The sequence below is a fragment of the Lynx canadensis genome, chromosome C2 (genome assembly GCF_007474595.2).
Source record: "Lynx canadensis isolate LIC74 chromosome C2, mLynCan4.pri.v2, whole genome shotgun sequence".
NCBI classification, from domain to species: Eukaryota; Metazoa; Chordata; class Mammalia; order Carnivora; family Felidae; genus Lynx; species Lynx canadensis.
The window spans coordinates 143,804,465-143,817,017 of record NC_044311.2 but is presented as its reverse complement, the minus strand read 5'-3'; the positions used below and the strand labels follow the sequence as shown (position 1 = coordinate 143,817,017).

The 12,553-nt window shown below is 38.1% G+C and overlaps 1 protein-coding gene across 2 annotated transcripts in view; it reads left to right on the top strand.

Moving 5' to 3' along the window:
• GRIK1 (glutamate ionotropic receptor kainate type subunit 1) overlaps nucleotides 1–12,553 on the top strand; it is a 370,466-nt gene that overhangs the window by 223,699 nt on the left and 134,214 nt on the right. For both annotated transcript variants that reach the window (XM_030330322.1, XM_030330323.2), the window contains exons 2-3: nucleotides 4,543–4,710; nucleotides 8,037–8,294. In XM_030330322.1, the coding sequence (XP_030186182.1) occupies nucleotides 4,543–4,710; nucleotides 8,037–8,294 (426 nt within the window). The remainder of the gene's footprint in view (nucleotides 1–4,542; nucleotides 4,711–8,036; nucleotides 8,295–12,553) is intronic.

The window sequence follows — 12,553 nt, the reverse complement described above, 5'->3', positions numbered from 1 at the left end:
TCAAGCAAGCAATGGGACCTAGAGCCAAGCTGGGTCTTTTTCAAATACAGACAATTTCTGGACTCCATCCCATAACATTATGATTCTGCACAAATGGGATAGGGGCTAGGAAAAATGTGGAAACCATTGTTTACCTTAGGTATCATTGCAAACAGGACAGCAGTCAGTCTTAGCCTTGACTAAGTACTGCCTCTTGCCTAAAATGATCATGTTTTTTGACCCAACAATCGGTGAGTTTGTGATTAAAACCAATTCTCTTGGAAGTCTAGACAGAATTACGTGGCACAAACCACAAGCTCTTACTTGGCCTTCTTAAAGGCAACCTGTTATCTGTGCAGGATGTAGTCAACTCTGGTTTCCATCTGTGTCCATTTGGTCACAAAACAAAACCACCTGTCTTAGCCTGGACTTGTTGATGCAGGAATCTACCCAACAGAGGCAGAAACACACCCGTGGTGATGGAACTCTGCTGCCTAAATCCATATTGAGATTTCAAGTGAGTTTTTCTCTGCTTACCTTAAACCACTGTACCAAATTTAGAACCCTATTGGAAGATAATTTTACATGCACAGATGTGATTTCCACTATAATTGTCCAGTTTCGATTTCAAAGCCCTTGGGGTAAAAAATGAAGATGTATATCTTAGCTGGGTTGCCATGACAATATCACAGACTTGGTGGCTTAAACAACAAAAACTTATTTCTCATAGTTCTGGAGTCTGGGAAGTGTAAGTCAAGACATCAACAGAGCTGGTGTCTTTGAGGACATGTTTCCTGGCTTGTAGACAGCTGCCTTCTCTTCTGTCTTCACATGGATGGGTGAAACAGAGAAACTGAGAGAGAGAGAGAGAGAGAGAGAGAGAGAGAGAGAGAGAGAGACTGACCTTGACAGAAAAGGGCAAGGGGGAGGGCCAAAGGGAGGGGAAGAACAGAGAAGGAAGAGGAACAGAGGAAAGACCCAGGTAGGAGTTCCTCCCGTTGAAACCAGGAGATCCAAGCGTACAGATGACTGAGGCCAGAAACTGACTACATACAGAGCCCCAAAGACCTGAAATATCTCATTGACAACCCCACACCCACAAATTAAAAAAATAACCATGGGGTGCCTGGGTAGCTCAGTCGGTTGAGCGTCCGACTTCGGCTCAGGTCATGATCTCACGGTTTGTGGGTTTGAGCCCCGCGTCAGGCTCTGTGCTGACAGCTCAGAGCCTGGAGCCTGCTTCAAATTCTGTGTCTTCCTCTCTCTCTCTGCTCTTCCCCTGCTCACATTCTGTCAATCACTCTCTCGAAAAATAAATAAACACTATTTTTTTTTTAAATCATGCATGAGTCCCTTGGTGTGTGTCCCTCTATCAAAGACTCTGAGGTTCAGTTTTGTCAAATCTGAAACTATGAGGAAATGGTGAATGCTTAAAAGTCTGCTTCCTTAGGAGGAACTGGAATAGTGCCCATCAATGACTGTCCTGTCTCTATCAGATTGCACTTTCCTGGTACTTCCTCAGCCCTCTATACGCCTCACTTCACTGCAGGGTTTTGGTATTCAGCAGCAGCCCTTCCTAAGGGAAAAAGGAGAGTGTGGTGGGATGTTGAGCTAATGACATTTGTAACGCTTGTTTGGTGCCAGAATGAAAGAGAATTGCCCCCAAAATGACAAAACAGAGTTCACCTACTCACCACATAAGCACATAATAAAAACACTTGTCATTATCTTAAACTCAGGGACATTCAGCTTTATGTAAAAGACAACTATATACCAAAGGAACAATTTTGAGGTGAGTAGGCAGTTTTACAACAATTTCTAATTCCTCTTTATCCACATGTAATAATACTAACTTATTTCTGGGGAATGATTGAGTTTTCAGGGCACCATCCATGCGTTATAACATTCCGTACACAGAGAAATCCTCTAAGGTGAGAAAAGAAGCATTATTAAACCACACTTGGAGATGAAGGACATCAGAAATAAATTGACAAAGTGAGAATACATATGTATAACACTACGTATTATAATGTATATAAATCAATTATATATAGTTCTATATAGAGAATATATATATTCTCTATTACGTTGCCCTATGTGTGCATAGATTGGAGAATCCAACACCTGAGTTTGTCACAGAAAAGGCTTAGAGAACTTGAATAAGCTAGGCAAAGTGTGTGATCTCTTAGTTCACTTTTTCATATATAAAAACAGAAATGTTACCTAATATATGGCATGTTATAAGGCTTAAATGAAATATTACCAAGGAGCTATTTCATGGTAACTTTCTTCCCAATATTTAAGATTCTTTTCTCAAAAAAGAAGTGGGTGGACCAAGGTCCAAAATTCAGAATTTCTGATTCCCATTCTGGTATGTAGTCCCTCCTACCAGCCTGCTTATGCAAATAAGTGATGCTTACATTTGAGCCAATGACTGATCTTTCTCCCAAATAGTTATAGGCTGAACATTTTAAGTTACTTTCATCTCCATAAGAATGGTGATTCTGTATAAGACGCATTTTCTCTTTCACCATGTGCTTGAAGAGATAGACAAATTAAAAAAAAATGCTAATAATTACTGTGGAAGCCCTAACACCACACAGTTTCTGAACTTAAGTCTGGGTCATTCTGATTGTGGGTCAGCTTCATATCTGTCTTCTTCTATTATCCGAGCTTACCATTGCACTATGGAGAATCCACTTAGCAGTCTGAGAGAACTAAAAGCTTGCCCACTTGCCTCAGCATTGTCTGAGAGAAGAAAAATAAATACATAGATAAGGTCACTTAAGAGCAAAATTTTTCCTAACATTGACTTCAGAATAAGTGTCCAGTAAGAATCTGTAGGTAAAGGTTAACATGATCTCATACCATGGTCACACAGTGCTCAACTTTGGTTTCTCAGAGAACAGGGAAATGATCTCTACAAGAATATCTCCTATCATCAGTCTAAAACCCAGAGGCATTGTCAAAGGAAGCCAAAGTAATTTCGTATGAACCTTCTCAGCTTTTGCAACCTGACATTGTAATTTGTTATTTAATACAGAAAATCAAGTGAGCAGGAAATTGCAAAATAATAATTAATTTATAATTAATAAGTTATAATAATTTATAGTATTTATAATAATAAATATTATAGATGTGTATTTGTTTACAGTTTTTCCGAAATAAAATCAGAGTATTTTTTTTAAATTACAGTTTGCCAATTAGAGTTCTTTTTATAAGGATACATGTAAATCATACAGTTGCTTGTGATGGTTATTTGAGATTTTCAACTTTAGATTTTTCTTTCTTTTCCTTTCCTTTTCCTTTGCCTTTTCTTTTCTTTTTTTCTTTTCTTCCTTTCCTTTCCTTTCCCTTCTTTTCCTTTCCTTTCCTTTTCCTTATCTTCTTTCTTTCCCATATTTTCTTCCTTCCTTCCTTCCTTCCTTCCTTCCTTCCTTCCTTCCTTCCTTCCTCTTTCTTTCTTTCTTTCTTTCTTTCTTTCGAGTGTAGAGAGAACTTGAAGTGTTTGCAAATCAATCTGGCATAACCAAGTTTGGAAAAAACCTACAACTTACCCTCAGTAAGAGGTCCCTCAATGGTTAGACCTAGTTATAAGTATTCAGCATTCCATGGAATCCAGTTAATGCTTTATTCAAGGGAAATTAGGAGTATTGGTCAATCAAGGAATAAGTTAAGTAGAGGTCAGTTAAGAGAGACTCTACTGTGTGTCTTGTATCTATTAAAAAAATTAAGAATGTACAGTTAAAAATACTCCAATTACATCTACTAATATCACCATGTCAAGCAAAGTCAGAGATGAGTTCTCCCACGAGGCTTTAACCACTGATATTTCATATTGCCACCTGTGAGAAGATCCTCATGTTTGAGATATCAAAGATTTGGTGCATATTCTCTGTTAGGGGAGAAGCATATTTCTCTAGAGATGGGATGTAGGCTTGCTTTGGGGCAGACCAAACAGTTTCTCAAAACAAAACAAACAACAGTTCTTTTAATCTGCCTGTTCACTTTGGAAAGTGCTAGAATATGACCTCAGAATTTTGAGTGATAAGAGAAGAAGAAGTGCTTTTACTTTGAAAATTTTAAGTGTATGTATGTCTCGTTTTGACCCCACTCAACTCTCTGAATGATCTATCTAGAGTCTAAAAGGTCTGCTTTTGAATCAAAAGAGCTTCATTCTGAAGAGGGATGGTCCTTACCAGATACAGCTCAAATTATGTTTAGGTCAACCACGGTGTGATTCATGTCCAAACTGTGGAAAATCACTCTCCACCATGTTGTCAGTTATGCTTGACGTGGTATTAAATATTTGGAATATGTTGGTCATCTGAGAGGTAATATATAGTCCAACTTTGGATTTGAAAACCGAGGCATACATATGAAGACCTATTTCTGTGCATGTGACACATGCTGATAAACTTTTAACACTGGTTTTGGGATCTGTTCTGACCATTACCACATTTATTTTGGAGGGCCTTTTGTCTGAATCATTTATATTCTTCTTAAAAAATACACAGGAATGATGTGACTAATGCTTCTCATGCATCTCTTTTGCTTCTGCAGGAGGGATTTTTGAAACTGTGGAAAACGAACCTGTTAATGTTGAAGAATTAGCATTCAAGTTCGCAGTCACCAGCATTAACAGAAATCGAACCCTGATGCCTAACACCACGTTAACCTATGACATCCAGAGAATTAATCTTTTTGATAGTTTTGAAGCCTCGCGGAGAGGTAACTATTTTCCCATTTTTCGAAGCTTTTTTGGGTGATGTGTCTGCTCCACAAGTCACCGTTTTTGCTACCTGTCCTTTGTCAGAGTGGACATCTTTGTGTAAATGGGTTGCAGGAAATCTCGGTCCTTGATGTCACTGTCCAGTACAATCTGAAGGATCCTAATGGATGTTGCCTAGCTCTGTTTTCTGGGCCATTCCGATTAGCTCACCCTTCAGTGCCCTCTACTCTATGATTAACTGGTTCAGCTGTGAATGGAAAATGTCAAGCTTGATCTGTTTTTCCTTCCTGAGGCTGAGATACCACCATGAAATTGTACAGTGCAGTCAAATAAAACTTCGTGGAAGGTCATATCCACCTAGCATGTGGAAATGTCCACAACGCACATAACTCACACCCTGAATTTTAACAGGTTGTAAACTACTGGGTTTACCTAGGATTTTCTCAACTTTTTTTTTTAAAGTCCTTTTCACAAAGTCATAAAAATATAAAAATTAAACCTAGGAGACAATCTCTGCATTTTTTCTTCCTGATTCTCTTTTTCTTCCAAGAAGACAAGGTCCTAAAAAGTAATCTACTTTATACATAGGCTGCAAGGTTTCTGTCCTGGAAAGAGCCGTTGGGACTGTGGGGCTTGTTTAGATGTCCCCCAAACACTCCTGAGACTACTCCAAAGTACAGTCACATTCAATACACTCTCAACTTGGCCTCTAACCAGGGAGCTGTTGAGACTCCATGCAGGTGTTATTGTGGACACCAAGGCCACTCAGCAACCCCCATAGGAGAAGAGGCTCTTTCCCTCATAGAGGAATGTTTTGCCAGTTAAAAACACACAAATAAATGGAATGCAATGAACACCATGGTTATGCCGATTTCCAAGGAACTAATATTGGTTGTTCCACATAGAATTAACTCAGCATCATGAGATGTGTACACCTTACACACTCTTCTGCAGGATTCCTAGTGCTCTTTACAAACAAAAGGTAAAGTGTTTTCCTAGCAGCACAGATGAAAAGCAAACAGTATAATGATTCTTCTTCTGATCTATGGCATGACCTTAGTATAAGAACATTTTCTTTTTAAAGATGGATGGAATTGCAGATACTACATAGGTCAGCGTTACCTATGAACAAATAATAAAATTCTATTTATACAGCTCTTCAAAGTCATCTTCACATAAATTATTTCTATGGGTTTGATCTCTCTCCTCCTCTGCCTCTCTCTGTCTGTCTCTGTCTTTTGATCTCTGTCTTTATCTCTGTCTGTGTCTCTCTGTCTCTGTCTTGCCTCTCTATCACACATGCACACACAAACATTGCTGAGCAAATACCTTAGACAGGCAAACACATTTAACAATGATACTTCAACCCACATAAAACTGAAAGCTTTTCTGTGGTCTCAAGTACCTGTCATACTTGTAAATTAAACACCCCCAAAGCTTCTTAAAACTGGTAATTTGCTGGCAAACAGAATTCAAAAAATTGATTTTCTGTCAAGTCATATTAGCATCCCAGAGCTAAATATTAGCAGGCATCTCAATCCATTGCCCATGTTAGACAAAACAACAGTTCACACATTCTCATGCTCTCATTTTGTTACCAATGAAAACATATCCAGGAAATGAGCTTCTGTAGACAATGGCAATTTACACTTACGGCACTTAATGCAGAAAATTATATGTCTTCATATCTCATGTAGTAATTCAGTGCCAAAGAGCACAACATGAGAAAGTTTTTCCTTGTGAATGACTGTAAACATTTGCAGTACCGTAGATATTTGAAATATGGTTTTCAAAATTTTATTATTTTTTTCTCTCTAGATCCAGTCAGATCATTTTGACAAAGCCATATAATTTTTCTACTTATTTTTATTTGTAGAACATTACTATAAAAGTTAACACAGTTTCATTTAAAAATTTTGTTATTACTTAATTCAAATATTTAATTATTATCTCTTGGGAGTTCCAAACTTTTTAAAATTAGCATTAAAATAATGAGATACTATAAACTTCTATATAATGCCAGCATAAATTTATATCGGCATGAAGTGAGTAGACCCTATTTTGCATGGTTGTAGAGGATAATTGGTCCCAATCTTTCTGGAAGGGAATTTGCCTAATATGTATCAAGTAATTTAATTATAGCTGAGAATCTACTCTAAAAAAGTAATGTAAACTTCAGAGAAAAATATAACCACTAAATACTATAATATTAGTTATAATAACAAACGTTAGGATCACCTTAAAGGTTCAATATCATCAGAACAGTAAAATAAATGATGACATAGCCATGGAATCGGCTATTCTACAGGCACAAAAAAATATACTTTCGAAGACTCTGTAATGACTTGGGGGAAAGGGTCTGTTTTCAGTGTTAAGTTCAGTGTTAAAGAAAGCAACGTATCAACCTATGTCTGCATAGATTCAATTTTTTATAATTTGGAATGCCAAAATATGAAGAGGTATTATTCCGAGATGATGGAATTATAGGGTCTTTTTTTTCCTCCCTTATGCTTTAAAATACTCTAAATTGTCTCAATGAGTATATAAAATCTTAGAAAGAGAAAACCAAATAAATGTTATAGATTAAATTTTATACTGACTCGATTTCGTTAGGCTGATGCTGAAGCAGGGAGAGGCCTGTCCTTGAGCTTGGCCCCTGGCCTCTGGTAGAGTTCCGCCCTTACCTGGTGGCCCTGACTCACTTCATGGTCTATGGTATTAGTGGGTTGGACCACGTGGCTTCTGAGATCCCTTTAAGCTATGTTATGTTAATATTCTACAATTAAGTAGGTATCAATATCACTTACTATTCCTTAGCAGTTTTTCAATAGCCTGGAATCCCTTTCTGAGTTTTGGGAAGATGGCAACTGAAGTGCTTTGCAGCCACCCGGAGAATCTTCTGAATTCTCTGACCACATTAATATCCTCCTTGTCACCCTGCCATAGGACAATACTTCATTCACATGACATTCCCTTGGCCAGTAGCTTGTAGAGCAGCTCTGAGCCCCCGTGGGTTACGCCATGCCAGGCAAGGGATTTAGAAGTAATGGTGTGAGAACAGCCACTTATTTTTGATTGCACAGAGTTGGCCCTGTGATGTGTTGCTAATCAGTTCCACATTCAAATATCTCAATATTTTAGCATCTCGGGGATATTGGAAGTTGGATGAAGCATAATTTCTCAACATACAGATGGAGAGTGGAGAATTTCCAGTAATGAAAATAAAAAGAGGGATCATGGAAGGAAAGATGGAATTCACAGCCCTCTCTCTCTCTCCCCCCTTCCCTGCCCTCCCTCTCAACCCCTCCTCATCTGTGGCCACTAGCCTGCGACCAGCTGGCTCTTGGTGTGGCTGCTCTCTTTGGCCCCTCCCACAGTTCCTCTGTCAGCGCTGTGCAGTCAATTTGCAATGCTCTCGAAGTTCCACACATACAGACCCGCTGGAAACACCCATCGGTGGACAACAAAGACTTGTTTTACATCAACCTGTACCCAGATTATGCAGCTATCAGCAGGGCGGTCCTGGATCTGGTCCTCTACTACAACTGGAAGACAGTGACAGTGGTGTATGAAGACAGCACAGGTAGGGGACTCACACAGGAACCTCACCTGGCCATGTCTGGTCTGAACAAAGGGAGTCGGAGTGTTCTAGAGGCATTAACTCATCAGGTGGAGTACGTGAAAATGCTCTTTTTTATGAGGTGAATGGAGTATTCTAATTTGAGAATGCCATACGTCTCCATGTCTATCTAATTCCTGTGGATCCTTTCTGATGATCCTTCCATCATCATATTTAGGGGGATGTTTTAAAAGAAATATCACCTTATTGATATTAAAGATGTGATTTCATTTCTCCCAACTCTCTTAAGACTGTGACCACGACTCCCTTCCTTAAATAATGCAGAGAAAGTTGGAAAATTACTACGAAGTATGCTTTCAACTTGTAAGTAACTGTGTACGTGTTACATGTTAGAAACGTTTCTAAAGGAGGTTAACGAGGAATCCAGTTAGAGGCTAACTCAGTACAGTTGCCCATTTCATGGGAAAGGGACTGAGAACCCCCAGTAACAAACCCTTAATAAAGCTTGTATTGTTCCACCTGTTTATTTTAGGATCAGAACAGAAATGTGATGCTTGGAGCCCCCATCTCACTAGACACGTCCTCTGATCTGCCTTCATTTCAAGTGTCTTTGGCCGGCACCTTTCCCCTCTGTCTTCTTGTCACATTTCAAAGGGACTGAGGATCCCTTTTATTCAGTTAAATTCTGCTGGTGACTCTCCTTTGTCAAGTCTTTCTAGTTTAAAGATGTTCACCATCTCGTCCCTTTCATCTCCATTAACCCCAGCACCGTCTTCCCTGCACTCCCTGTACCTCACATCAGCTAGGATGAAGAGTCCATCATTCCTTACCCCCAACTTCATCTGAATCTTTTTTTTTTCTTTTTTTATTGAAGTATAGTTGACACACAGTGTTACATTGGTTTCAGGTGTGCAACATAGTGATTCGACAGGTTTATACCTTATGCTGTGCTCACCACAAGTAGGTGAGCCACAAGTAGGTACCACAAGTAGGTACCATCTGTCACCATACAACACTACTACAGTGCCATTGACTATAGTCCTTATGCCGCGTTTTTACTCCTGTGACTTACTCCTGTGACAAGTCTGTACCTCCCAGTACCCTTCACCCATTGTGCCCATCTCCCTACTCACTCACCTCCCCTCTGGCAGCCAGCAGATTGTTCTCTGTATTTATGGATCTGTCTGCTTTTTTGGTTTGCTCGTTTGTTCATTTGTTTTGTTTTTTAGATTCCACATATGAGTGAAATCATATGGTATTTGTATGTTCTGTCTGACTTATTTCACTTAGCATAATACCCTCTAGGTCCATCTGTGTTGTCACAAATCCTGTTCTTTTTACGGTTGTGTAATATTCCATTATATATACACATACACATCATCTTTATCCCATTCATCTATTAATAAATACTTGGGGTGTTTCCATATCTTAGCTATTTTAAATAAGGCTGTGATAAACAGAAGAGTACATATATTGTTTGAATTATCATTTTCATCTGCTTTGTGTAAATACTCAGGAGTGGAATTGTTAGCTCATACATTTCTATTTTTAATTTTCTGAGGAACCTTCATACTGTTTTCCATGGCGACTGCACCATTTATATTCCCACCAACAGTGTATGAGGGTTCCTTCTTTTCCTCATTCTCACCAGCATTTATTATTTGTTTATGTTTTTGATACTAGCAATTCTAACTGGTTTAAGGTAATGTCTCATTGCGGTTTGGACTTGAATTCCCCTGATGATGAGTGATGTTGAGCATCTTTTCATGTATCTGTTGGTCATCTGGATGTCTTCATTGTAAAACTGTCTATTTAGGTCCTGTGCCCTCTTTTTTTAATTACTATTATTGGATTACTTTTTTTTTTTTTTGGTGTTGAGTTGTATAAGTTCTTTATATATTTTGGTATTGACCCCTTATAAGAGATTGCCTTGACAAATGTCCTCACCCATTCAGTAGGTTGCCTTTTTGTTTGGGTAGTGGTTTCCTTTGCTGTGCAAAACGTTTTTATTTTGGGATAGGCCCCATAGTTTATTTTTGCTTTTGTTTCTCTCCCCTGAGGAGACGTAATATGTCTGACTCTCCTTTTCTGAAACTGGCCCCTTACTACGGGTGATCTTCCCTCTACCCCGAAGACGGTGAAGTCCCTCACTCCACATGCTCTCATTCAAATATCACTTCTTCCTTAAAGCCCACTGGGGCCACCAGAGGGTTCAATAGCCCTTCATAAATATAAGCATTATGTTACATGTTTCAATTACCTGTTTGCACATGTAGGAGAATAGGAATTCCTAAACATTAGAAGTTTATCTTATTTATTTTTATAATCTGCCACCTAACACAATTATGGCCTGTAGGAAACTATTTAGGTATTACATGTACAAGGCATAATGCTGTTTATTTTCTGCATATTTTTTTCCTCCAAGGTTTAAAATTAGCTCCTTTCTTGATCTACACATTTGGTAATAAGGTTAAGAAAATTATTAGTGAAAATTAATAATGCAAAGCACTTACCAAGTTTTTAATAGTATTTCATTTTTCACTGTCCTTTTCACCAGGCACTGGCACTTACTACTTATCAGAGGATGATAGTAAGCCTCCTCTATTTTGCACTAAACTCTGGTTGTATTTTAAGTTGCCAGATAAAAGTGACTCTTACAGTTGGAAATATGCATTTAGATATTTTCTTATACCTCATCTCATTTTAGAAAGAAGTGAAGGTAGGTTATTGGATATATAACTTACAAATATTATATTCGAAACAGTCCTACAGGGAAGTATAAGCTACAGGCAGTCATATTCTTAAAACTTCACCTGCTTGCTGGGAAGAAAGAAACGTACTATCAAAAAAATTCCAAAAGCAGATTTTAAAAACCTTGAGATACAACATTATAATGTGTAGGGGTGGGAAAGTTTCCACTTCTTCCCTTCGAGGATCTTTGGCTGGTCAAGCAATGAAATTGACATGAGACATATTAACAGGAGAAAAGCAAAGTTTAATAAGATGTATACCACCTATAAGCATGAGAGAGACCCAAGAAAACAAAGTTAACTTACTGAAATGGCCTAAGCTATCACCTTAAATACCACCTTTTGCCAAAGATGAAAGATGTTGGGGGTGGGGAATCAGGTATGGGAGATTATCAAAAAAAGCACAGTGAACAAGGGCAAGATTATAATGCATGTTTAAGTCCCTGCCTTCTCTGTTGAGAAGAATTTCTAAAGACTGAGTCACCCCTCTCTTTCTGGTACAGTAAGGGAGTATCTCCCTTACAAAAAGGTTTCTTTTATACATGTAAACGTCTCTTACAAAAGGGCAACATCTACTCAGATTTCAGAGCTTCATCTGCGCCTGCTGTTTCTTAAAAATAAACATCTTAAAAAAAATCCCCATGCCAATGGGACACACTTTGCCTGGCAAATTCTGCTCCCCTTCAATTATAAATGTAAGTATAGTCTGATCTTTCATGTTGCTTACCTTTGTAAATAGATAATCGCATGAGCTAATAAAGTCATACTATTTCTCATTATGTAATACACTCAATAGTACAAATTTTTCTCACGATTTCTACCATCTCCAGCAAAGCAGAGCCATCTAGAAGGAACACAAATTGATGAATGACATTAAAACTTTTGGATTTAAGAGCTCAACTAAAGGCATGAGCATAATATTATAGATTTCAAATTATATTTAGACAAAACCTAATTTGTAAAAGGGTAACACAGAAATTGATGTTCTAACCAACCTTCTGATTTCAGGTAAGCACCCAGCAGTGATGGGCATTTTGCACAGGAGGAAACTCAATCCTTTCTATCATTTTTTTACAAGAAACTGAAATCTGGTTTTCATCCTTATTAAGTTCACCTGAGCCCAGTTGTTCAATAAATACTTGCCAAAGTTGAAAATCCCAAATGAATTTGTATGTTGCCCATTAAGTTAGAAATGACTCATGTTAAAATGATTTTACCCACAAAGAAATTAAAAATGTAAATGAATAATCAATTGAGCTATTAAATTGGAACCCAGAGAGTAAACAGGTCAACTCAGATCAATAAAAGCAGACATCTTTTGCCTTTGAGTGGGTTTAATACTGCTTGACTCAGGGTTTTGGTTGCAGTAATTATCAAGACATAAAAAGGAGAAAACTTAGTAAACCTGAAGGAAAAGAAAGGACTTAGGTGTGCCCAGCACCCGCCCTCACACCAGAATTAAGTACCCATTAAAGAACACTTTATTGGGATTTGTTTAGGAGTTTGTTAAAT